This window comes from Chiloscyllium plagiosum, unplaced genomic scaffold, assembly GCF_037043375.1.
Source record: "Chiloscyllium plagiosum isolate Xiang-an unplaced genomic scaffold, Cpla_swu_hap1 HiC_scaffold_20, whole genome shotgun sequence".
NCBI classification, from domain to species: Eukaryota; Metazoa; Chordata; class Chondrichthyes; order Orectolobiformes; family Hemiscylliidae; genus Chiloscyllium; species Chiloscyllium plagiosum.
Window position 1 is genome coordinate 44,663,408 of NW_028270158.1, and position 23,315 is coordinate 44,686,722.

At 58.2% G+C, this 23,315-nt stretch overlaps 1 protein-coding gene across 4 annotated transcripts in view; it reads right to left on the minus strand.

Annotated features, from left to right (window-relative positions):
• Positions 1–23,315, minus strand: part of usp42 (ubiquitin specific peptidase 42) — a 187,495-nt gene that overhangs the window by 132,724 nt on the left and 31,456 nt on the right. For all 4 annotated transcript variants that reach the window (XR_015760581.1, XM_087997901.1, XM_087997900.1 and 1 more), the window contains exon 3: positions 18,210–18,419. Coding sequence is in view for 3 of the 4 variants with exons in the window: in XM_087997901.1 (XP_087854027.1) it covers positions 18,210–18,419 (210 nt within the window). In the remaining variant the exon portion in view is untranslated. The remainder of the gene's footprint in view (positions 1–18,209; positions 18,420–23,315) is intronic.

Consider the following 23,315-nt stretch of genomic DNA (forward strand, 5'->3'; position numbering starts at 1 on the left):
GCGCGCGAATGAGAGAGAGCGCGCGAATGAGAGAGAGAGCGCGCGAATGAGAGAGAGCGCGCGCGAATGAGAGAGAGAGCGCGCGAATGAGAGAGAGCGCGCGAATGAGAGAGAGAGCGCGCGAATGAGAGAGAGAGCGCGCGAATGAGAGAGAGCGCGCGCGAATGAGAGAGAGAGCGCGCGCGAATGAGAGAGAGAGCGCGCGCGAATGAGAGAGAGAGCGCGCGCGAATGAGAGAGAGAGCGCGCGAATGAGAGAGAGAGCGCGCGAATGAGAGAGAGAGCGCGCGAATGAGAGAGAGAGAGAGCGCGCGAATGAGAGAGACAGAGCGCGCGAATGAGAGAGCGCGCGCGAATGAGAGAGAGCGCGCGAATGAGAGAGCGCGCGCGAATGAGAGAGCGCGCGCGAATGAGAGAGCGCGCGCGAATGAGAGAGCGCGCGCGAATGAGAGAGAGCGCGCGAATGAGAGAGAGCGCGCGAATGAGAGAGAGCGCGCGAATGAGAGAGCGCGCGCGAATGAGAGAGCGCGCGCGCGAATGAGAGAGCGCGCGCGAATGAGAGAGCGAGTGCGCGAATGAGAGAGAGAGCGCGCGAATGAGAGAGGGCGCGCGAATGAGAGAGAGAGAGAGCGCGCGAATGAGAGAGACAGAGCGCGCGAATGAGAGAGCGCGCGCGAATGAGAGCGCGCGAATGAGAGAGAGAGCGCGCGAATGAGAGAGAGAGCGCGCGAATGAGAGAGCGCGCGAATGAGAGAGAGCGCGCGCGAATGAGAGAGAGAGCGCGCGAATGAGAGAGAGCGCGCGAATGAGAGAGAGCGCGCGAATGAGAGAGAGAGCGCGCGCGAATGAGAGAGAGAGCGCGCGAATGAGAGAGAGCGCGCGCGAATGAGAGAAAGAGCGCGCGCGAATGAGAGAGAGAGCGCGCGCGAATGAGAGAAAGAGCGCGCGGCGAATGAGAGAGAGAGCGCGCGCGAATGAGAGAGAGAGCGCGCGCGAATGAGAGAGAGAGCGCGCGAATGAGAGAGAGAGCGCGCGAATGAGAGAGAGAGCGCGCGAATGAGAGAGAGAGCGCGCGAATGAGAGAGAGAGAGAGCGCGCGAATGAGAGAGACAGAGCGCGCGAATGAGAGAGCGCGCGCGAATGAGAGAGAGCGCGCGAATGAGAGAGAGCGCGCGAATGAGAGAGCGCGCGCGAATGAGAGAGCGCGCGCGAATGAGAGAGCGCGCGCGAATGAGAGAGCGCGCGCGAATGAGAGAGCGCGCGCGAATGAGAGAGAGCGCGCGAATGAGAGAGAGCGCGCGAAATGAGAGAGAGCGCGCGAATGAGAGCGCGCGCGAATGAGAGAGCGCGCGCGAATGAGAGAGCGAGTGCGCGAATGAGAGAGCGCGCGCGAATGAGAGCGAGTGCGCGAATGAGAGAGAGAGCGCGCGAATGAGAGAGGGCGCGCGAATGAGAGAGAGAGAGAGCGCGCGAATGAGAGAGACAGAGCGCGCGAATGAGAGAGCGCGCGCGAATGAGAGCGCGCGAATGAGAGAGAGAGCGCGCGAATGAGAGAGAGAGCGCGCGAATGAGAGAGCGCGCGAATGAGAGAGAGAGCGCGCGAATGAGAGAGAGAGCGCGCGAATGAGAGAGAGCGCGCGCGAATGAGAGAGAGAGCGCGCGAATGAGAGAGAGAGCGCGCGCGAATGAGAGAGAGAGCGCGCGCGAATGAGAGAGAGAGCGCGCGCGAATGAGAGAGAGAGCGCGCGCGAATGAGAGAGAGAGCGCGCGAATGAGAGAGAGAGCGCGCGAATGAGAGAGAGAGCGCGCGAATGAGAGAGAGAGAGAGCGCGCGAATGAGAGAGACAGAGCGCGCGAATGAGAGAGACAGAGCGCGCGAATGAGAGAGCGCGCGCGAATGAGAGAGAGAGCGCGCGCGAATGAGAGAGAGAGCGCGCGCGAATGAGAGAGAGAGCGCGCGCGAATGAGAGAGAGAGCGCGCGCGAATAGAGAGCGCGCGCGAATGAAGAGAGAGAGCCGCGCGCGAATGAGAGAGAGAGGCGCGCGCGAATGAGAGAGAGAGCGCGCGCGAATGAGAGAGAGAGCTGCGCGCGAATGAGAGAGAGCGCGCAGCGAATGAGAGAGAGAGCGCGCGCGAATGAGAGAGAGAGCGCGCGCGAATGAGAGAGAGAGCGCGCGCGAATGAGAGAGAGAGCGCGCGAATGAGAGAGAGAGCGCGCGCGAATGGAGAGAGAGCGCGCGAATGAGAGAGAGAGCGCGAATGAGAGAGAGAGCGCGCGAATGAGAGAGAGAGCGCGCGAATGAGAGAGAGAGCGCGCGAATGAGAGAGAGAGCGCGCGAATGAGAGAGAGAGCAGCGCGCGAATGAGAGAGAGAGCGCGCGCGAATGAGAGAGAGCGCGCGCGAATGAGAGAGAGCGCGCGAATGAGAGAGAGCGCGCGAATGAGAGAGCGCGCGCGAATGAGAGAGCGCGCGCGAATGAGAGAGCGCGCGCGAATGAGAGAGGGCGCGCGAATGAGAGAGAGAGAGAGCGCGTGAAAGAGAGAGACAGAGCGCGCGAATGAGAGAGCGCGTGCGAATGAGAGAGAGCGCGCGAATGAGAGAGAGAGCGCGCGCGAAAGAGAGAGCGCGCGCGAAAGAGAGAGAGAGCGCGCGCGAAAGAGAGAGAGAGCGGGCGCGAAAGAGAGAGAGAGCGCGCGCGAATGAGAGAGAGCGCGCGCGAATGAGAGAGCGCGCGAATGAGAGAGAGCGCGCGAATGAGAGAGAGAGCGCGCGAATGAGAGAGAGAGCGCGCGAATGAGAGAGAGAGCGCGCGAATGAGAGAGAGAGCGCGCGAATGAGAGAGAGAGCGCGCGCGAATGAGAGAGAGAGCGCGCGCGAATGAGAGAGAGAGCGCGCGAATGAGAGAGAGAGCGCGCGAATGAGAGAGAGAGCGCGCGAATGAGAGAGAGAGCGCGCGAATGAGAGAGAGGGCGCGCGAATGAGAGAGAGAGCGCGCGAATGAGAGAGAGAGAGCGCGCGCGAATGAGAGAGAGAGAGCGCGCGAATGAGAGAGAGCGCGCGCGAATGAGAGAGAGAGCGCGCGGATGAGAGAGAGAGCGCGCGAATGAGAGAGCGCGCGAATGAGAGAGAGAGCGCGAATGAGAGAGAGAGAGCGCCCGAATGAGAGAGAGAGAGCGCGCGAATGAGAGAGAGAGCGTGCGAATGAGAGAGAGCGCGCGCGAATGAGAGAGAGAGCGCGCGAATGAGAGAGAGCGCGCGAGTGAGAGAGAGCGCGCGAATGAGAGAGAGCGCGCGAATGAGAGAGAGCGCGCGAATGAGAGAGAGAGCGCGCGAATGAGAGAGAGCGCGCGCGAATGAGAGAGAGCGCGCGAATGAGAGAGAGAGCGCGCGCGAATGAGAGAGACAGAGCGCGCGAATGAGAGAGCGCGCGCGAATGAGAGAGCGCGCGAATGAGAGAGCGCGCGAATGAGAGAGCGCGCGAATGAGAGAGCGCACGAATGAGAGAGAGCGCGCGCGAATGAGAGAGAGAGCGCGCGCGAATGAGAGAGAGAGCGCGCGCGAATGAGAGAGAGAGCGCGCGCGAATGAGAGAGAGAGCGCGCGCGAATGAGAGAGAGAGCGCGCGCGAATGAGAGAGAGAGCGCGCGCGAATGAGAGAGAGAGCGCGCGCGAATGAGAGAGAGAGCGCGCGCGAATGAGAGAGAGAGCGCGCGAATGAGAGAGAGAGCGCGCGCGAATGAGAGAGGGCGCGCGAATGAGAGAGAGACAGAGCGCGCGAATGAGAGAGACAGAGCGCGCGAACGAGAGAGCGGGCGCGCGCGAACGAGAGAGCGGTGCGCGCGCGAACGAGAGAGCGGGCGCGCGCGAACGAGAGAGCGGGCGCGCGCGAACGAGAGAGCGGGCGCGCGCGAACGAGAGAGCGGGCGCGCGCGCGAACGAGAGAGCGGGCGCGCGCGAACGAGAGAGCGGGCGCGCGCGAACGAGAGAGCGGGCGCGCGAGAACGAGAGAGCGCGCGCGAATGAGAGAGAGAGCGCGCGAATGAGAGAGAGAGCGCGCGCGAATGAGAGAGAGAGCGCGCGCGAATGAGAGAGAGAGCGCGCGCGAATGAGAGAGAGAGCACGCGAATGAGAGAGAGAGCGCGCGAATGAGAGAGAGCGCGCGCGAATGAGAGAGAGCGCGCGCGAATTAGAGAGAGAGCGCGCGAATGAGAGAGCGCGCGCGAATGAGAGAGAGCGCGCGAATGAGAGAGAGCGCGGCGAATGAGAGAGAGCGCGCGAATGAGAGAGCGAGTGCGCGAATGAGAGAGCGCGCGCGAATGAGAGAGCGAGTGCGCGAATGAGAGAGAGAGCGCGCGAATGAGAGAGGGCGCGCGAATGAGAGACAGAGCGCGCGAATGAGAGAGCGCGCGCGAATGAGAGATGAGCGCGCGAATGAGAGAGAGAGCGCGCGAATGAGAGAGAGCGCGCGAATGAGAGAGCGCGCGAATGAGAGAGAGAGCGCGCGCGAATGAGAGAGAGAGCGCGCGCGAATGAGAGAGAGAGAGCGCGCGCGAATGAGAGAGCGCGCGCGAATGAGAGAGAGCGCGCGAATGAGAGAGCGCGCGAATGAGAGAGCGCGCGCGAATGAGAGAGCGCGCGCGAATGAGAGAGCGCGCGCGAATGAGAGAGCGCGCGCGAATGAGAGAGCGAGTGCGCGAATGAGAGAGAGAGCGCGCGAATGAGAGAGGGCGCGCGAATGAGAGAGAGAGAGAGCGCGCGAATGAGACAGACAGAGCGCGCGAATGAGAGAGCGCGCGCGAATGAGAGAGAGCGCGCGAATGAGAGAGAGAGCGCGCGAATGAGAGAGGGAGCGCGCGAATGAGAGAGCGCGCGAATGAGAGAGAGCGCGCGCGAATGAGAGAGAGAGAGCGCGCGAATGAGAGAGGGAGCGCGCGAATGAGAGAGAGAGCGCGCGCGAATGAGAGAGAGAGCGCGCGCGAATGAGAGAGAGAGCGCGCGCGAATGAGAGAGAGAGCGCGCGCGAATGAGAGAGAGAGAGCGCGCGCGAATGAGAGAGAGAGAGCGCGCGCGAATGAGAGAGAGAGCGCGCGAATGAGAGAGAGAGCGCGCGAATGAGAGAGCGCGCGAATGAGAGAGAGCGCGCGCGAATGAGAGAGAGAGCGCGCGAATGAGAGAGAGCGCGCGAATGAGAGAGAGCGCGCGAATGAGAGAGAGAGCGCGCGCGAATGAGAGAGAGAGCGCGCGAATGAGAGAGAGCGCGCGCGAATGAGAGAAAGAGCGCGCGCGAATGAGAGAGAGAGCGCGCGCGAATGAGAGAGAGAGCGCGCGCGAATGAGAGAGAGAGCGCGCGAATGAGAGAGAGAGCGCGCGAATGAGAGAGAGAGCGCGCGAATGAGAGAGAGAGCGCGCGAATGAGAGAGAGAGAGAGCGCGCGAATGAGAGAGACAGAGCGCGCGAATGAGAGAGCGCGCGCGAATGAGAGAGAGCGCGCGAATGAGAGAGAGCGCGCGAATGAGAGAGCGCGCGCGAATGAGAGAGCGCGCGCGAATGAGAGAGCGCGCGCGAATGAGAGAGCGCGCGCGAATGAGAGAGCGCGCGCGAATGAGAGAGAGCGCGCGAATGAGAGAGAGCGCGCGAATGAGAGAGAGCGCGCGAATGAGAGCGCGCGCGAATGAGAGAGCGCGCGCGAATGAGAGAGCGAGTGCGCGAATGAGAGAGCGCGCGCGAATGAGAGCGAGTGCGCGAATGAGAGAGAGAGCGCGCGAATGAGAGAGGGCGCGCGAATGAGAGAGAGAGAGAGCGCGCGAATGAGAGAGACAGAGCGCGCGAATGAGAGAGCTGCGCGCGAATGAGAGCGCGCGAATGAGAGAGAGAGCGCGCGAATGAGAGAGAGAGCGCGCGAATGAGAGAGCGCGCGAATGAGAGAGAGAGCGCGCGAATGAGAGAGAGAGCGCGCGAATGAGAGAGAGCGCGCGCGAATGAGAGAGAGAGCGCGCGAATGAGAGAGAGAGCGCGCGCGAATGAGAGAGAGAGCGCGCGCGAATGAGAGAGAGAGCGCGCGCGAATGAGAGAGAGAGCGCGCGCGAATGAGAGAGAGAGCGCGCGCGAATGAGAGAGAGAGCGCGCGAATGAGAGAGAGAGCGCGCGAATGAGAGAGAGAGCGCGCGAATGAGAGAGAGAGCGCGCGAATGAGAGAGAGAGAGAGCGCGCGAATGAGAGAGACAGAGCGCGCGAATGAGAGAGACAGAGCGCGCGAATGAGAGAGACAGAGCGCGCGAATGAGAGAGCGCGCGCGAATGAGAGAGAGAGCGCGCGCGAATGAGAGAGAGAGCGCGCGCGAATGAGAGAGAGAGCGCGCGCGAATGAGAGAGAGAGCGCGCGCGAATGAGAGAGAGATAGCGCGCGAATGAGAGAGAGAGCGCGCGCGAATGAGAGAGAGAGCGCGCGCGAATGAGAGAGAGAGCGCGCGCGAATGAGAGAGAGAGAGAGCGCGCGAATGAGAGAGAGAGAGCGCGCGCGAATGAGAGAGAGAGCGCGCGAATGAGAGAGCGCGCGAATGAGAGAGAGAGCGCGCGCGAATGAGAGAGAGAGCGCGCGCGAATGAGAGAGAGAGCGCGCGCGAATGAGAGAGAGAGCGCGCGCGAATGAGAGAGAGAGCGCGCGCGAATGAGAGAGAGAGCGCGCGCGAATGAGAGAGAGCGCGCGCGAATGAGAGAGAGAGCGCGCGCGAATGAGAGAGAGAGCGCGCGCGAATGAGAGAGAGAGAGCGCGCGCGAATGAGAGAGAGAGGGCGCGCGAATGAGAGAGAGAGGGCGCGCGAATGAGAGAGAGCGCGCGCGAATGAGAGAGAGAGCGCGCGCGAATGAGAGAGAGAGCGCGCGCGAATGAGAGAGAGAGCGCGCGCGAATGAGAGAGAGAGCGCGCGAATGAGAGAGAGAGCGCGCGAATGAGAGAGAGAGCGCGCGAATGAGAGAGAGCGCGCGAATGAGAGAGAGAGCGCGCGCGAATGAGAGAGAGAGCGCGCGAATGAGAGAGAGAGCGCGCGAATGAGAGAGAGAGCGCGCGAATGAGAGAGAGAGCGCGCGAATGAGAGAGAGAGCGCGCGCGAATGAGAGAGAGAGCGCGCGCGAATGAGAGAGAGCGCGCGCGAATGAGAGAGAGCGCGCGAATGAGAGAGAGCGCGCGAATGAGAGAGCGCGCGCGAATGAGAGAGCGCGCGCGAATGAGAGAGCGCGCGCGAATGAGAGAGAGAGAGAGCGCGTGAAAGAGAGAGACAGAGCGCGCGAATGAGAGAGCGCGTGCGAATGAGAGAGAGCGCGCGAATGAGAGAGAGAGCGCGCGCGAAAGAGAGAGCGCGCGCGAAAGAGAGAGAGAGCGCGCGCGAAAGAGAGAGAGAGCGGGCGCGAAAGAGAGAGAGAGCGCGCGCGAATGAGAGAGAGCGCGCGCGAATGAGAGAGCGCGCGAATGAGAGAGAGCGCGCGAATGAGAGAGAGAGCGCGCGAATGAGAGAGAGAGCGCGCGAATGAGAGAGAGAGCGCGCGAATGAGAGAGAGAGCGCGCGAATGAGAGAGAGAGCGCGCGCGAATGAGAGAGAGAGCGCGCGCGAATGAGAGAGAGAGCGCGCGAATGAGAGAGAGAGCGCGCGAATGAGAGAGAGAGCGCGCGAATGAGAGAGAGAGCGCGCGAATGAGAGAGAGGGCGCGCGAATGAGAGAGAGCGCGCGAATGAGAGAGAGAGAGCGCGCGCGAATGAGAGAGAGAGAGCGCGCGAATGAGAGAGAGCGCGCGCGAATGAGAGAGAGAGCGCGCGAATGAGAGAGAGAGCGCGCGAATGAGAGAGCGCGCGAATGAGAGAGAGAGCGCGAATGAGAGAGAGAGAGCGCCCGAATGAGAGAGAGAGAGCGCGCGAATGAGAGAGAGAGCGCGCGAATGAGAGAGAGCGCGCGCGAATGAGAGAGAGCGCGCGCGAATGAGAGAGAGAGCGCGCGAATGTGAGAGAGAGCGCGCGAATGAGAGAGAGCGCGCGAGTGAGAGAGAGCGCGCGAATGAGAGAGAGCGCGCGAATGAGAGAGAGCGCGCGAATGAGAGAGAGAGCGCGCGAATGAGAGAGCGCGCGCGAATGAGAGAGCGCGCACGAATGAGAGAGCGCGCGCGAATGAGAGAGAGCGCGCGAATGAGAGAGAGCGCGCGAATGAGAGAGAGCGCGCGAATGAGAGAGCGCGCGCGAATGAGAGAGCGCGCGCGAATGAGAGAGCGCGCGCGAATGAGAGAGCGAGTGCGCGCATGAGAGAGCGCGCGCGAATGAGAGAGCGAGTGCGCGAATGAGAGAGAGAGCGCGCGAATGAGAGAGGGCGCGCGAATGAGAGAGAGAGAGAGCGCGCGAATGAGAGAGACAGAGCGCGCGAATGAGAGAGCGCGCGCGAATGAGAGAGAGAGCGCGCGAATGAGAGAGAGAGCGCGCGAATGAGAGAGAGAGCGCGCGAATGAGAGAGCGCGCGAATGAGAGAGAGAGCGCGCGCGAATGAGAGAGAGAGCGCGCGAATGAGAGAGAGCGCGCGAATGAGAGAGAGAGCGCGCGAATGAGAGAGAGCGCGCGCGAATGAGAGAGAGAGCGCGCGAATGAGAGAGAGCGCGCGAATGAGAGAGAGAGCGCGCGAATGAGAGAGAGAGCGCGCGAATGAGAGAGAGCGCGCGCGAATGAGAGAGAGAGCGCGCGCGAATGAGAGAGAGAGCGCGCGCGAATGAGAGAGAGAGCGCGCGCGAATGAGAGAGAGAGCGCGCGAATGAGAGAGAGAGCGCGCGAATGAGAGAGAGAGCGCGCGAATGAGAGAGAGAGAGAGCGCGCGAATGAGAGAGACAGAGCGCGCGAATGAGAGAGCGCGCGCGAATGAGAGAGAGCGCGCGAATGAGAGAGCGCGCGCGAATGAGAGAGAGCGCGCGAATGAGAGAGCGCGCGCGAATGAGAGAGCGCGCGCGAATGAGAGAGAGCGCGCGAATGAGAGAGAGCGCGCGAATGAGAGAGAGCGCGCGAATGAGAGAGCGCGCGCGAATGAGAGAGCGCGCGCGAATGAGAGAGCGAGTGCGCGAATGAGAGAGCGAGTGCGCGAATGAGAGAGCGCGCGCGAATGAGAGAGCGAGTGCGCGAATGAGAGAGAGAGCGCGCGAATGAGAGAGGGCGCGCGAATGAGAGAGAGAGAGAGCGCGCGAATGAGAGAGACAGAGCGCGCGAATGAGAGAGCGCGCGCGAATGAGAGCGCGCGAATGAGAGAGAGAGCGCGCGAATGAGAGAGAGAGCGCGCGAATGAGAGAGCGCGCGAATGAGAGAGAGCGCGCGCGAATGAGAGAGAGAGCGCGCGAATGAGAGAGAGCGCGCGAATGAGAGAGCGCGCGAATGAGAGAGAGAGCGCGCGCGAATGAGAGAGAGAGCGCGCGAATGAGAGAGAGCGCGCGCGAATGAGAGAAAGAGCGCGCGCGAATGAGAGAGAGAGCGCGCGCGAATGAGAGAGAGAGCGCGCGCGAATGAGAGAGAGAGCGCGCGAATGAGAGAGAGAGCGCGCGAATGAGAGAGAGAGCGCGCGAATGAGAGAGAGAGCGCGCGAATGAGAGAGAGAGAGAGCGCGCGAATGAGAGAGACAGAGCGCGCGAATGAGAGAGCGCGCGCGAATGAGAGAGAGCGCGCGAATGAGAGAGAGCGCGCGAATGAGAGAGCGCGCGCGAATGAGAGAGCGCGCGCGAATGAGAGAGCGCGCGCGAATGAGAGAGCGCGCGCGAATGAGAGAGCGCGCGCGAATGAGAGAGCGCGCGCGAATGAGAGAGAGCGCGCGAATGAGAGAGAGCGCGCGAATGAGAGAGAGCGCGCGAATGAGAGCGCGCGCGAATGAGAGAGCGCGCGCGAATGAGAGAGCGAGTGCGCGAATGAGAGAGCGCGCGCGAATGAGAGCGAGTGCGCGAATGAGAGAGAGAGCGCGCGAATGAGAGAGGGCGCGCGAATGAGAGAGAGAGAGAGCGCGCGAATGAGAGAGACAGAGCGCGCGAATGAGAGAGCGCGCGCGAATGAGAGCGCGCGAATGAGAGAGAGAGCGCGCGAATGAGAGAGAGAGCGCGCGAATGAGAGAGCGCGCGAATGAGAGAGAGAGCGCGCGAATGAGAGAGAGAGCGCGCGAATGAGAGAGAGCGCGCGCGAATGAGAGAGAGAGCGCGCGAATGAGAGAGAGAGCGCGCGCGAATGAGAGAGAGAGCGCGCGCGAATGAGAGAGAGAGCGCGCGCGAATGAGAGAGAGAGCGCGCGCGAATGAGAGAGAGAGCGCGCGAATGAGAGAGAGAGCGCGCGAATGAGAGAGAGAGCGCGCGAATGAGAGAGAGAGAGAGCGCGCGAATGAGAGAGACAGAGCGCGCGAATGAGAGAGACAGAGCGCGCGAATGAGAGAGCGCGCGCGAATGAGAGAGAGAGCGCGCGCGAATGAGAGAGAGAGCGCGCGCGAATGAGAGAGAGAGCGCGCGCGAATGAGAGAGAGAGCGCGCGCGAATGAGAGAGAGAGCGCGCGCGAATGAGAGAGAGAGCGCGCGCGAATGAGAGAGAGAGCGCGCGCGAATGAGAGAGAGAGCGCGCGCGAATGAGAGAGAGAGCGCGCGCGAATGAGAGAGAGAGGGCGCGCGAATGAGAGAGAGCGCGCGCGAATGAGAGAGAGAGCGCGCGCGAATGAGAGAGAGAGCGCGCGCGAATGAGAGAGAGAGCGCGCGAATGAGAGAGAGAGCGCGCGAATGAGAGAGAGAGCGCGCGAATGAGAGAGAGAGCGCGCGAATGAGAGAGAGAGCGCGCGCGAATGAGAGAGAGAGCGCGCGAATGAGAGAGAGAGCGCGCGAATGAGAGAGAGAGCGCGCGAATGAGAGAGAGAGCGCGCGAATGAGAGAGAGAGCGCGCGAATGAGAGAGAGAGCGCGCGCGAATGAGAGAGAGAGCGCGCGCGAATGAGAGAGAGCGCGCGCGAATGAGAGAGAGCGCGCGAATGAGAGAGAGCGCGCGAATGAGAGAGCGCGCGCGAATGAGAGAGGGCGCGCGAATGAGAGAGAGAGAGAGCGCGTGAAAGAGAGAGACAGAGCGCGCGAATGAGAGAGCGCGTGCGAATGAGAGAGAGCGCGCGAATGAGAGAGAGAGCGCGCGCGAAAGAGAGAGCGCGCGCGAAAGAGAGAGAGAGCGCGCGCGAAAGAGAGAGAGAGCGGGCGCGAAAGAGAGAGAGAGCGCGCGCGAATGAGAGAGAGCGCGCGCGAATGAGAGAGCGCGCGAATGAGAGAGAGCGCGCGAATGAGAGAGAGAGCGCGCGAATGAGAGAGAGAGCGCGCGAATGAGAGAGAGAGCGCGCGAATGAGAGAGAGAGCGCGCGAATGAGAGAGAGAGCGCGCGCGAATGAGAGAGAGAGCGCGCGAATGAGAGAGAGAGCGCGCGAATGAGAGAGAGCGCGCGAATGAGAGAGAGAGAGCGCGCGCGAATGAGAGAGAGAGAGCGCGCGAATGAGAGAGAGCGCGCGCGAATGAGAGAGAGAGCGCGCGAATGAGAGAGAGAGCGCGCGAATGAGAGAGCGCGCGAATGAGAGAGAGAGCGCGAATGAGAGAGAGAGAGCGCCCGAATGAGAGAGAGAGAGCGCGCGAATGAGAGAGAGAGCGTGCGAATGAGAGAGAGCGCGCGCGAATGAGAGAGAGAGCGCGCGAATGAGAGAGAGCGCGCGAGTGAGAGAGAGCGCGCGAATGAGAGAGAGCGCGCGAATGAGAGAGAGAGCGCGCGAATGAGAGAGAGAGCACGCGAATGAGAGAGAGCGCGCGCGAATGAGAGAGAGCGCGCGAATGAGAGAGAGAGCGCGCGCGAATGAGAGAGACAGAGCGCGCGAATGAGAGAGCGCGCGCGAATGAGAGAGCGCGCGAATGAGAGAGCGCGCGAATGAGAGAGAGCGCGCGAATGAGAGAGCGCACGAATGAGAGAGAGAGCGCGCGCGAATGGGAGAGAGGGCGCGCGCGAATGAGGGAGAGAGCGCGCGCGAATGAGAGAGAGAGCGCGCGCGAATGAGAGAGAGAGCGCGCGCGAATGAGAGAGAGAGCGCGCGCGAATGAGAGAGAGAGCGCGCGCGAATGAGAGAGAGAGCGCGCGCGAATGAGAGAGAGAGAGCGCGCGAATGAGAGAGAGAGCGCGCGCGAATGAGAGAGGGCGCGCGAATGAGAGAGAGACAGAGCGCGCGAATGAGAGAGACAGAGCGCGCGAATGAGAGAGACAGAGCGCGCGAACGAGAGAGCGGGCGCGCGCGAACGAGAGAGCGGGCGCGCGCGAACGAGAGAGCGGGCGCGCGCGAACGAGAGAGCGGGCGCGCGCGAACGAGAGAGCGGGCGCGCGCGAACGAGAGAGCGGGCGCGCGCGAACGAGAGAGCGGGCGCGCGCGAACGAGAGAGCGGGCGCGCGCGAACGAGAGAGCGGGCGCGCGCGAACGAGAGAGCGGGCGCGCGCGAACGAGAGAGCGGGCGCGCGAGAACGAGAGAGCGGGCGCGCGAGAACGAGAGAGCGCGCGCGAATGAGAGAGAGAGCGCGCGAATGAGAGAGAGAGCGCGCGCGAATGAGAGAGAGAGCGCGCGCGAATGAGAGAGAGAGCGCGCGCGAATGAGAGAGAGAGCACGCGAATGAGAGAGAGAGCGCGCGAATGAGAGAGAGCGCGCGCGAATGAGAGAGAGCGCGCGCGAATGAGAGAGAGAGCGCGCGAATGAGAGAGCGCGCGCGAATGAGAGAGAGCGCGCGAATGAGAGAGAGCGCGCGAATGAGAGAGAGCGCGCGAATGAGAGAGCGAGTGCGCGAATGAGAGAGCGCGCGCGAATGAGAGAGCGAGTGCGCGAATGAGAGAGAGAGCGCGCGAATGAGAGAGGGCGCGCGAATGAGAGACAGAGCGCGCGAATGAGAGAGCGCGCGCGAATGAGAGAGAGCGCGCGAATGAGAGAGAGAGCGCGCGAATGAGAGAGAGCGCGCGAATGAGAGAGCGCGCGAATGAGAGAGAGAGCGCGCGCGAATGAGAGAGAGAGCGCGCGCGAATGAGAGAGAGAGAGCGCGCGCGAATGAGAGAGCGCGCGCGAATGAGAGAGCGCGCGCGAATGAGAGAGCGCGCGAATGAGAGAGCGCGCGCGAATGAGAGAGCGCGCGCGAATGAGAGAGCGCGCGCGAATGAGAGAGCGCGCGCGAATGAGAGAGCGCGCGCGAATGAGAGAGCGCGCGCGAATGAGAGAGCGAGTGCGCGAATGAGAGAGAGAGCGCGCGAATGAGAGAGGGCGCGCGAATGAGAGAGAGAGAGAGCGCGCGAATGAGACAGACAGAGCGCGCGAATGAGAGAGCGCGCGCGAATGAGAGAGAGCGCGCGAATGAGAGAGAGCGCGCGAATGAGAGAGAGAGCGCGCGAATGAGAGAGGGAGCGCGCGAATGAGAGAGCGCGCGAATGAGAGAGAGCGCGCGCGAATGAGAGAGAGAGAGCGCGCGAATGAGAGAGGGAGCGCGCGAATGAGAGAGAGAGCGCGCGCGAATGAGAGAGAGAGCGCGCGCGAATGAGAGAGAGAGCGCGCGCGAATGAGAGAGAGAGCGCGCGCGAATGAGAGAGAGAGAGCGCGCGCGAATGAGAGAGAGAGAGCGCGCGCGAATGAGAGAGAGAGAGCGCGCGAATGAGAGAGAGAGAGCGCGCGCGAATGAGAGAGAGAGCGCGCGCGAATGAGAGAGAGAGAGAGCGCGCGCGAATGAGAGAGAGAGCGCGCGCGAATGAGAGAGAGAGCGCGCGCGAATGAGAGAGAGCGCGCGCGAATGAGAGAGAGAGCGCGCGCGAATGAGAGAGAGAGCGCGCGCGAATGAGAGAGAGAGCGCGCGCGAATGAGAGAGAGAGCGCGCGCGAATGAGAGAGGGCGCACGAATGAGAGAGAGAGAGCGCCCGAATGAGAGAGAGAGCGCGCGCGAATGAGAGAGGGCGCGCGAATGAGAGAGAGAGAGCGCCCGAATGAGAGAGAGAGCGCGCGCGAATGAGAGAGGGCGCGCGAATGAGAGAGAGAGAGCGCCCGAATGAGAGAGAGAGCGCGCGCGAATGAGAGAGAGAGCGCGCGCGAATGAGAGAGAGAGCGCGCGCGAATGAGAGAGAGAGAGCGCGCGCGAATGAGAGAGCGCGCGCGAATGAGAGAGAGCGCGCGAATGAGAGAGCGCGCGCGAATGAGAGAGCGCGCGCGAATGAGAGAGCGCGCGCGCGAATGAGAGAGAGAGCGCGCGAATGAGAGAGGGCGCGCGAATGAGAGAGAGAGAGAGCGCGCGAATGAGACAGACAGAGCGCGCGAATGAGAGAGCGCGCGCGAATGAGAGAGAGCGCGCGAATGAGAGAGAGAGCGCGCGAATGAGAGAGGGAGCGCGCGAATGAGAGAGCGCGCGAATGAGAGAGAGAGCGCGCGCGAATGAGAGAGAGAGAGCGCGCGAATGAGAGAGGGAGCGCGCGAATGAGAGAGAGAGCGCGCGCGAATGAGAGAGAGAGCGCGCGCGAATGAGAGAGAGAGCGCGCGCGAATGAGAGAGAGAGCGCGCGCGCGAATGAGAGAGAGAGCGCGCGCGAATGAGAGAGAGAGCGCGCGCGAATGAGAGAGAGAGCGCGCGCGAATGAGAGAGAGAGAGCGCACGCGAATGAGAGAGAGAGAGCGCGCGCGAATGAGAGAGAGAGAGCGCGCGAATGAGAGAGAGAGAGCGCGCGCGAATGAGAGAGAGAGAGCGCGCGCGAATGAGAGAGAGAGAGAGCGCGCGCGAATGAGAGAGAGAGCGCGCGCGAATGAGAGAGAGAGAGCGCGCGCGAATGAGAGAGAGAGAGAGCGCGCGCGAATGAGAGAGAGAGCGCGCGCGAATGAGAGAGAGAGCGCGCGCGAATGAGAGAGAGAGCGCGCGCGAATGAGAGAGAGAGCGCGCGCGAATGAGAGAGAGAGCGCGCGCGAATGAGAGAGAGAGCGCGCGCGAATGAGAGAGAGAGCGCGCGCGAATGAGAGAGGGCGCACGAATGAGAGAGAGAGAGCGCCCGAATGAGAGAGAGAGCGCGCGCGAATGAGAGAGGGCGCGCGAATGAGAGAGAGAGAGCGCCCGAATGAGAGAGAGAGCGCGCGCGAATGAGAGAGGGCGCGCGAATGAGAGAGAGAGAGCGCCCGAATGAGAGAGAGAGCGCGCGCGAATGAGAGAGAGAGCGCGCGCGAATGAGAGAGAGAGCGCGCGCGAATGAGAGAGAGAGCGCGCGCGAATGAGAGAGAGCGCGCGAATGAGAGAGAGAGCGCGCGAATGAGAGAGAGAGCGCGCGAATGAGAGAGAGAGCGCGCGAATGAGAGAGAGAGCGCGCGAATGAGAGAGAGAGCGCGCGAATGAGAGAGAGAGCGCGCGAATGAGAGAGAGAGCGCGCGCGAATGAGAGCGCGCGCGAATGAGAGAGAGAGCGCGAATGAGAGAGAGCGCGCGAATGAGAGAGCGCGCGCGAATGAGAGAGCGCGCGCGAATGAGAGAGCGCGCGCGAATGAGAGAGCGCGCGCGAATGAGAGAGCGCGCGCGAATGAGAGAGAGAGAGCGCGCGAATGAGAGAGCGCGTGCGAATGAGAGAGAGCGCGCGAAAGAGAGAGAGAGCGCGCGCGAAAGAGAGAGGGAGCGCGCGCGAAAGAGAGAGAGAGCGGGCGCGAAAGAGAGAGAGAGCGCGCGCGAATGAGAGAGAGCGCGCGCGAATGAGAGAGAGCGCGCGCGAATGAGAGAGAGCGCGCGCGAATGAGAGAGAGCGCGCGCGAATGAGAGAGAGCGCGCGCGAATGAGAGAGAGCGCGCGAATGAGAGAGAGCGCGCGAATGAGAGAGAGAGCGCGCGAATGAGAGAGAGAGCGCGCGAATGAGAGAGAGAGCGCGCGCGAATGAGAGAGAGAGCGCGCGCGAATGAGAGAGAGAGCGCGCGCGAATGAGAGAGAGAGCGCGCGCGAATGAGAGAGAGAGCGCGCGCGAATGAGAGAGAGAGCGCGCGAATGAGAGAGAGAGCGCGCGAATGAGAGAGAGAGCGCGCGAATGAGAGAGAGGGCGCGCGAATGAGAGAGAGCGCGCGCGAATGAGAGAGAGCGCGCGAATGAGAGAGAGAGCGCGCGCGAATGAGAGAGAGAGAGCGCGCGAATGAGAGAGAGCGCGCGCGAATGAGAGAGAGAGCGCGCGAATGAGAGAGAGAGCGCGCGAATGAGAGAGAGAGCGCGCGAATGAGAGAGCGCGCGAATGAGAGAGAGAGCGCGAATGAGAGAGAGAGAGCGCCCGAATGAGAGAGAGAGAGCGCGCGAATGAGAGAGAGAGAGCGCGCGAATGAGAGAGAGAGCGCGCGAATGAGAGAGAGCGCGCGCGAATGAGAGAGAGCGCGCGCGAATGAGAGAGAGCGCGCGCGAATGAGAGAGTGCGCGCGCGAATGAGAGAGAGAGCGCGCGAATGAGAGAGAGCGCGCGCGAATGAGAGAGAGAGCGCGCGAATGAGAGAGAGAGCGCGCGAATGAGAGAGAGAGCGCGCGAATGAGAGAGAGAGCGCGCGCGAATGAGAGAGAGAGCGCGCGCGAATGAGAGAGAGAGCGCGCGCGAATGAGAGAGAGCGCGCGCGAATGAGAGAGAGCGCGCGAGTGAGAGAGAGCGCGCGAATGAGAGAGAGCGCGCGAATGAGAGAGAGCGCGCGAATGAGAGAGAGCGCGCGAATGAGAGAGAGAGCGCGCGAATGAGAGAGAGCGCGCGCGAATGAGAGAGAGCGCGCGCGAATGAGAGAGAGAGCGCGCGAATGAGAGAGAGAGCGCGCGCGAATGAGAGAGACAGAGCGCGCGAATGAGAGAGCGCGCGCGAATGAGAGAGAGAGCGCGCGAATGAGAGAGAGCGCGCGCGCGAATGAGAGAGAGAGCGCGCGCGAATGAGAGAGAGAGCGCGCGCGAATGAGAGAGAGAGCGCGCGCGAATGAGAGAGAGAGCGCGCGCGAATGAGAGAGAGAGCGCGCGCGAATGAGAGAGAGAGCGCGCGCGAATGAGAGAGAGAGCGCGCGCGAATGAGAGAGAGAGCGCGCGCGAATGAGAGAGAGAGCGCGCGCGAATGAGAGAGAGAGCGCGCGCGAATGAGAGAGAGAGCGCGCGCGAGAGAGAGAGAGAGCGCGCGCGCCAGAGAGAGAGAGAGCGCGCGCGAGAGAGCGCGCGAAAGAGAGAGCGCGCGCGAAAGAGAGAGCGCGCGCGAAAGAGAGAGCGCGCGCGAAAGAGAGAGCGCGCGCGAAAGAGAGAGCGCGCGCGAAAGAGAGAGCGCGCGCGAAAGAGAGAGCGCGCGCGAAAGAGAGAGCGCGCGCGAAAGAGAGAGCGCGCGCGAAAGAGAGAGCGCGCGCGAAAGAGAGAGAGCGCGCGCGAAAGAGAGAGAGAGCGCACGCGAAAGAGAGAGAGAGCGCGCGCGAAAGAGAGAGAGCGCGCGCGAAAGAGAGAGAGAGCGCGCGCGAAAGAGAGAGAGAGCGCGCGCGAAAGAGAGAGAGAGCGCGCGCGAAAGAGAGAGAGAGCGCGCGCGAAAGAGAGAGAGAGCGCGCGCGAAAGAGAGAGAGAGCGCGCGCGAAAGAGAGAGAGAAACTGTTCTGCGGATCGGAGTTCCAACCCTGCCGTGGCAGATGGTGGCATCTGAATTTAATAAAATGAAATTAAGAGTCTGATGATCATGAAAGCATTGTTGATTGTCAGAAAAATACATCTGGTTCACTAATGTCCATTAGAGAAGAAAATTGCCATCCTCAAGTGGTCTGGCCTATATCTAACTCCAGACCCACAGCAATGTGGTTGACTCTTAATTGCCTCTGGGATTGGCCAGCGAGGCCCTCAACTCATTACAAAAATGACAAATTTAGGAAGTGAAAACTCTAGATTCAAAGGCTGATTCACATCATTCAACAACTCTGGAAATTGGTAACTCACCCTCTCCTTCACCTTTTGTCTCCCCACATCATGATAATATTTTGTAAAAGCTATTATTACAGCCCTGAATGGGGTGCACTTGCTGCCAATATAGAGACGGGAATGACATGATCAGCAGCAACAATGTGGCGCATCAAAGAACTGGAGCAGTAAAATGAGTGTTTTCCAAATATTTTAAATGGATATAATATATGATATGGGGAGACAAAAGGTGAAGCAGCAATCAAACTCAATACAGAAAGATTCTCATGTACATACATGTTCTAGAATGCTCCCGGGAAAGCATGTAGTTTGCAAGAGGTGGCGTGTAAGTCAAACACTGCAGTGCAGAGTTTAAGAAGCAGGTGTTGCCCAGATTTTGGAGGCCAGCTCCTATTTTGTGCAGTTGTTGCCATTTCAGGGAGATTTTTTCTGCAGGGAACAGTATTTTCTGTGGAGGCGCTATTCCATCACCACTGCCAAGTACACCTGAAATTAAAAATAATTTTATGCATCAAAAAAAATGTTAAAAGCTTTATAATTAAACAAAGCACATCAGAGGAAATTATTCACATTAAAAAGTGTTACTGCACACAACACTGACAAAATTGAGCATCTCCTGACACCACACTTGCAGAGGAGGTTGGCACTGCTGACATCAATACTTGCTGAGAGACAGAAGTGGGAGCTGACTCCATCCACATGCACATGCATGTTTGTAATTCCACTGATGCCCAAGGAATTCTCACCAGCTTTGCTCTGCTGAAGCTCTCTATGCTTAAACCTCCCACTCTCCATGCTGCTTGGCTGCCTCACTTACCACTTCTTTTGGCCACTTCCACCCAAAACTCACCCGCATCACATTTGAGTCCTCAATTCTCATTGCCATCTCACTTGCAACCCACCTGGGGAATCTGCTCCCGATTCCCCCACTGCCTCACTTGCCACCTTGCTCTCTGAGATGGTGAGCAGTAAGGCAGCAAGGAAGGAAGGAAGGAGGAGGCAGAGGAGGAGGAGGCAGAGAAGGATTAGTAGCAGCGTTGCCAAGTACTTGGAGTGCAACAATGACCAAATCACATTCCCAGGAATGGAATTCATTTAAAATGTTTCAAAAACACTCATTTTACTGCTCCAGTTCTTTGATACAGCCACATTGCTGCTGCTGATCATGTCATTCCTATCTCTATACTGGCAGTGAGTGCACTCCATTCAGTGCTGTGATAATAGTTTTTATAAAACATTATAAAATAGTGCAATAGGCAGAAAAATGGAACTCTTGACCTAGGAGTGGTGGCAGCACAGTTAGGAGGGAGTTGCCATGAAGGCCTTGATATCAAGTCCGGTCCACATGAAATATCATGGCATCAGGTTAAATATGGGCAAGGAAACCTACTGATTACCATGTACCATCTTCCCATAGCTGATGAAACAGTACTCTTCCACACGGTACTTCTTCCAAGTGTTGCTCAGAGAGTGCAAGGGTGCAAACTATACTCTGGATGGGGGCCTTCAAACTCCACCACCAAGAGGGGCACAGCAGCAGAACTACTGATCGAGCTGGTCAGGTCCTAAAGGACATAGCTGCCACACTGCTGTAGATATTGAAGGAATCAACAAGACAGAAAAACATTCTTGACCCTTCCTCATCAATTCGCCTGATGCAGATGCACCTATCCATGACAGTATCGCTAAAAGTAACCAGCGTACAATCCTTGCAGAGATGAAGTCCCATTTTCACAATGAAAATACCCTCCATCGTATTGTGTGGCACAATCACCATACTAAATGGGACAAACAGGTCTAGCAACTTTAGACTGGGCATCCATGAGGTGTTGTGGCAAAGAACAGCAGCAGAATTGTACTTCAGCACAATTTGAACTTTATGGTGTAGCATATCCCCCACTCAACCATTGCCATCAAGCCAGGGGCTAAATCCTGGTTCAATGGAGAGCACAGAGGGCATGGTAGGAGCAACACCACACATATCGAATAAAAAAAGGTCAATCTGGTGAAGCCAGCAAACAGGACTACTTGCATGCCAAACAACATAAGTGATAGACAATCCCCCTACTAACAGGTAAGATCTAAGTTCTGTAGACCTGCCAAATCTTGCTGTGAATGGTGGTGGACAACTGAACTCCTCACTGGAGGAGGAGCTCATAAATATCCACATCCTCAATGATGGCAGAACCCAGTGCATCAGTGCCCAAAGATAAGGCTAAAGCATTCATAACAAAATCTTCAGCAAGAAGTGCTGCATGGATGATCCATGGTGGCCTCCTCCAGTGGTCCTCAGCATCATAGATACCAGTCTTTAGCCAATTCGATTCATTCCACATGATATCAAGAAACAGTTGGAGGCACTGGATACTGCAAAGACTATGGGCCCTGACAATATTCTGGCAACAGTGTTGCAGACCTGTGCTCTGGAACTTGCTGCTTCCCTAGCCAAGTTATCCAGTACAACTACAACTCCGGCTACTACCCGACAAATGTGGAAAATTGTCCAGGTATGACCTGTACACAAAAAAGCAGGTCAAATCCAACCTTGCCAGTTGCAGCCCATCAGTCTACTCTCATAATTGAGAGTGATGTAAGGTGTCATCAACAGTGGTATCAAGCAGCACCTGTTTAGCAACAATCTGCTCAATAAATGCCCAGTTTAGGTTCCACCAAGGCTACCTAGCTCCTAACCTCATTACAACCTCGGTTCAAAAGAGTTGAATTTCAGCGGTGAGGTGAGTGTGACAACTCGACATCAAGGTTGCATTCAACTGAGAATGACATCAAGAAGCCCAACCAAAATTGGAATCAATTGGAATCAATGGGAACCTCTGCTGGTTAGAACCATACCTGGCACATAGGAAGATGGTTGTGATTGTTAAAGGTCAGTCATCTCAGATCCAAATCACCTCTGCAGGAGTTCCTCAGGGTAGTGTCGTAGGCCCAACCATCTTCAGCTTCTTCATCAATGACCTTCTCTACATCAGAAAATCAGCAATGGGGATGTTCGCCAATGATTGCAATGTTCAGCACCACTTACAACTCTTCAGATACTGAAGCAGTCCATGTTCAAATGTAACAAGAACTGGACAATATTCAAAGTCTGGCTGACAAGTGGCAAGTAAAATTCACGTCACAAAATACTAGGCAATGGCCATCTTGAATAAGAGACAATTTAACCATCACTCCTTGACATTCAATGATGTTACCATCACAATTTGCAATTATCAACATTCTGGAGTGACCACTGACCAAAATTTCAAATGGAATCACCATATAAATACAATGACAACAAAAGCAGGTCAGAAGCTAGGAATACTGCAGCGAGTAATTCAACCTCCTGACTCCCCAAAGCCTGTCCGCCATACGTAAGTTACAAGTCAGGAGTGTGATGGAATGTTCCCTACTTGCCTGGATGAGTGTAGCTCCAACAAGAAACTCGACACCATCCAGGACAAAGCAACCCCTTGATTAGCATTAGGTGCACAGCATCCACTCCCTCCACTACTGACACCAAGTAGCAGCAGTGTGTATAATCTACAACTGGCACCACAGAAATTCACCCAAGATCTTGAGACAGCCAAACCTACAACTACTTCCATCTGAAGGTCAAAGGCAGCAGCTATATGGAAACAACACCATCTGCAAGATTCCCTCCAAGCCACTCCAATGTTACTGGCTTGGCCAACAGTTACTGCATATTACTAATTGCCAACAGGATGGGATGAGCTTCTACCTGAACCACTACAGTCCTTTGGGATAGGGACACTTACAGTACTGTTAGGAAAGAAGTTGCAGGATTTTGACACTGTAGTGAAGGAATAGTGATAGAGTTCACTATTAAGTCAAGTAGCTTGGAAGGAAACTTGCAGGTGGTGGCACTCTCATGCATCTGCTGCCTTGTCCTTCTGGATGTCAGAGGTAATGGGTTTGGAAGTTGCTGTGTTACTGTATTGAATCTTACAGATGTTACACACTATTGCCACTTTGCTTTTGTGGTAAAGGAAATGAATTTTGAAGGTGCCAAACAGATGGTGTTGCACTCAGCATGGTGTTGGAGCTGCACTAATCCAGGCAACTGGAAAGTATTCTATCACGCTCCTGTCTTGTGCTTTGCGGCTAGTGAACAGATAGGGAGAAAGGATGTGAGCTAAGCACTGTAGGACTCCTAACCTCTGCTCTTGTAGATAGTATTGACATAGTTGATCTCGTTCCATTTCTGATCAACGGCAATGCCCAGGAAGCCTTCAGTAAGGTTTCAGTGACGGTAACACAATCAAATGTCAAACAGTGATGGTTTGATTCTCTCTCAAGATGGTCATTGCCCCACATTAATATTACTTGCCATTAATTAAACCAAGCTGGCATGGTGGTTCGCATTCACAGCATCAGGGACCTAGGTTCAATTCCAGCATTGGTTGACTGTGAGCAGTTTCCATGTTCTCCCTATGTCTGTGTGGGTTTCCGCCAGTTGCTCTGGTTTCCTCCCAAAGTCCAAAGATGTGCAGACTAAGTGGATTGCTCATGCTAAATTGCCCCATAATTTCCAGGGATGTGTAGGCTAGGTGGATTAGCCGTGGTAAATGTGGGGTTGAGGATAGGGTGGGGGGCATGGGATGCTCTTCAGAGGGTAGGTGCAAACTCAATGGGCTGATTGGCCTCTATCTGCACTGTAGGGATTCTATGAAGACTGAATGCTTCCAGATCTTCCTGCATATGGAGATGGACCACTTCTGCATTGCAGGAGTTACAAATGGTGTTGAACATTAGGTCTGGGATACTACCCTGTGGAAATCTTGCAGTGTACTTGCCAATGAGGTGAAAATCAGTGCAGCAGCTGGTATTCAGCAGACTGATCTCTTGCATGGTTAATCTGATGTTTTGAGGATTTCTAGGGCAACATCCTCCCAATTGTACATGTGATACTACCACCTTTGGTGGGTCTGGCTTGCTGGTGGGATGGGATATAGTCAAGAATGGTAATGCTGGCCTAAGTGCCATGATTCTTTAAGTGTGACTATGTTAGGCCATTGCTCCACTAGTCTATGGGCAGCTCTCCCAATTTTGACAAAAGCCCCAAATGTTAAAGAGAATTGTGCAAGTTCAAGAGGGCTGAGATTGGTATGGTTATTTCCAGTGCCTATGTAGATGATGTTCAATTGCTTTCTTTGTCGTGATTTGAAACAATTGAGTGTGGCTTGTTATAGGTGTAGAGTCTTATGTGGCCAAACCAGGCAAAAGATGACAAATTTCCTTTCCTTAAGGGCATTAATGAGCCAGGTGGGTTTTTCCAACAATTGACAATAGTTTTTCAATCAAATTTGACTGAAAGCAAACTTCACCATTTGCCATTTCAGGATTGCCCACCAAAAATTAGTTTAG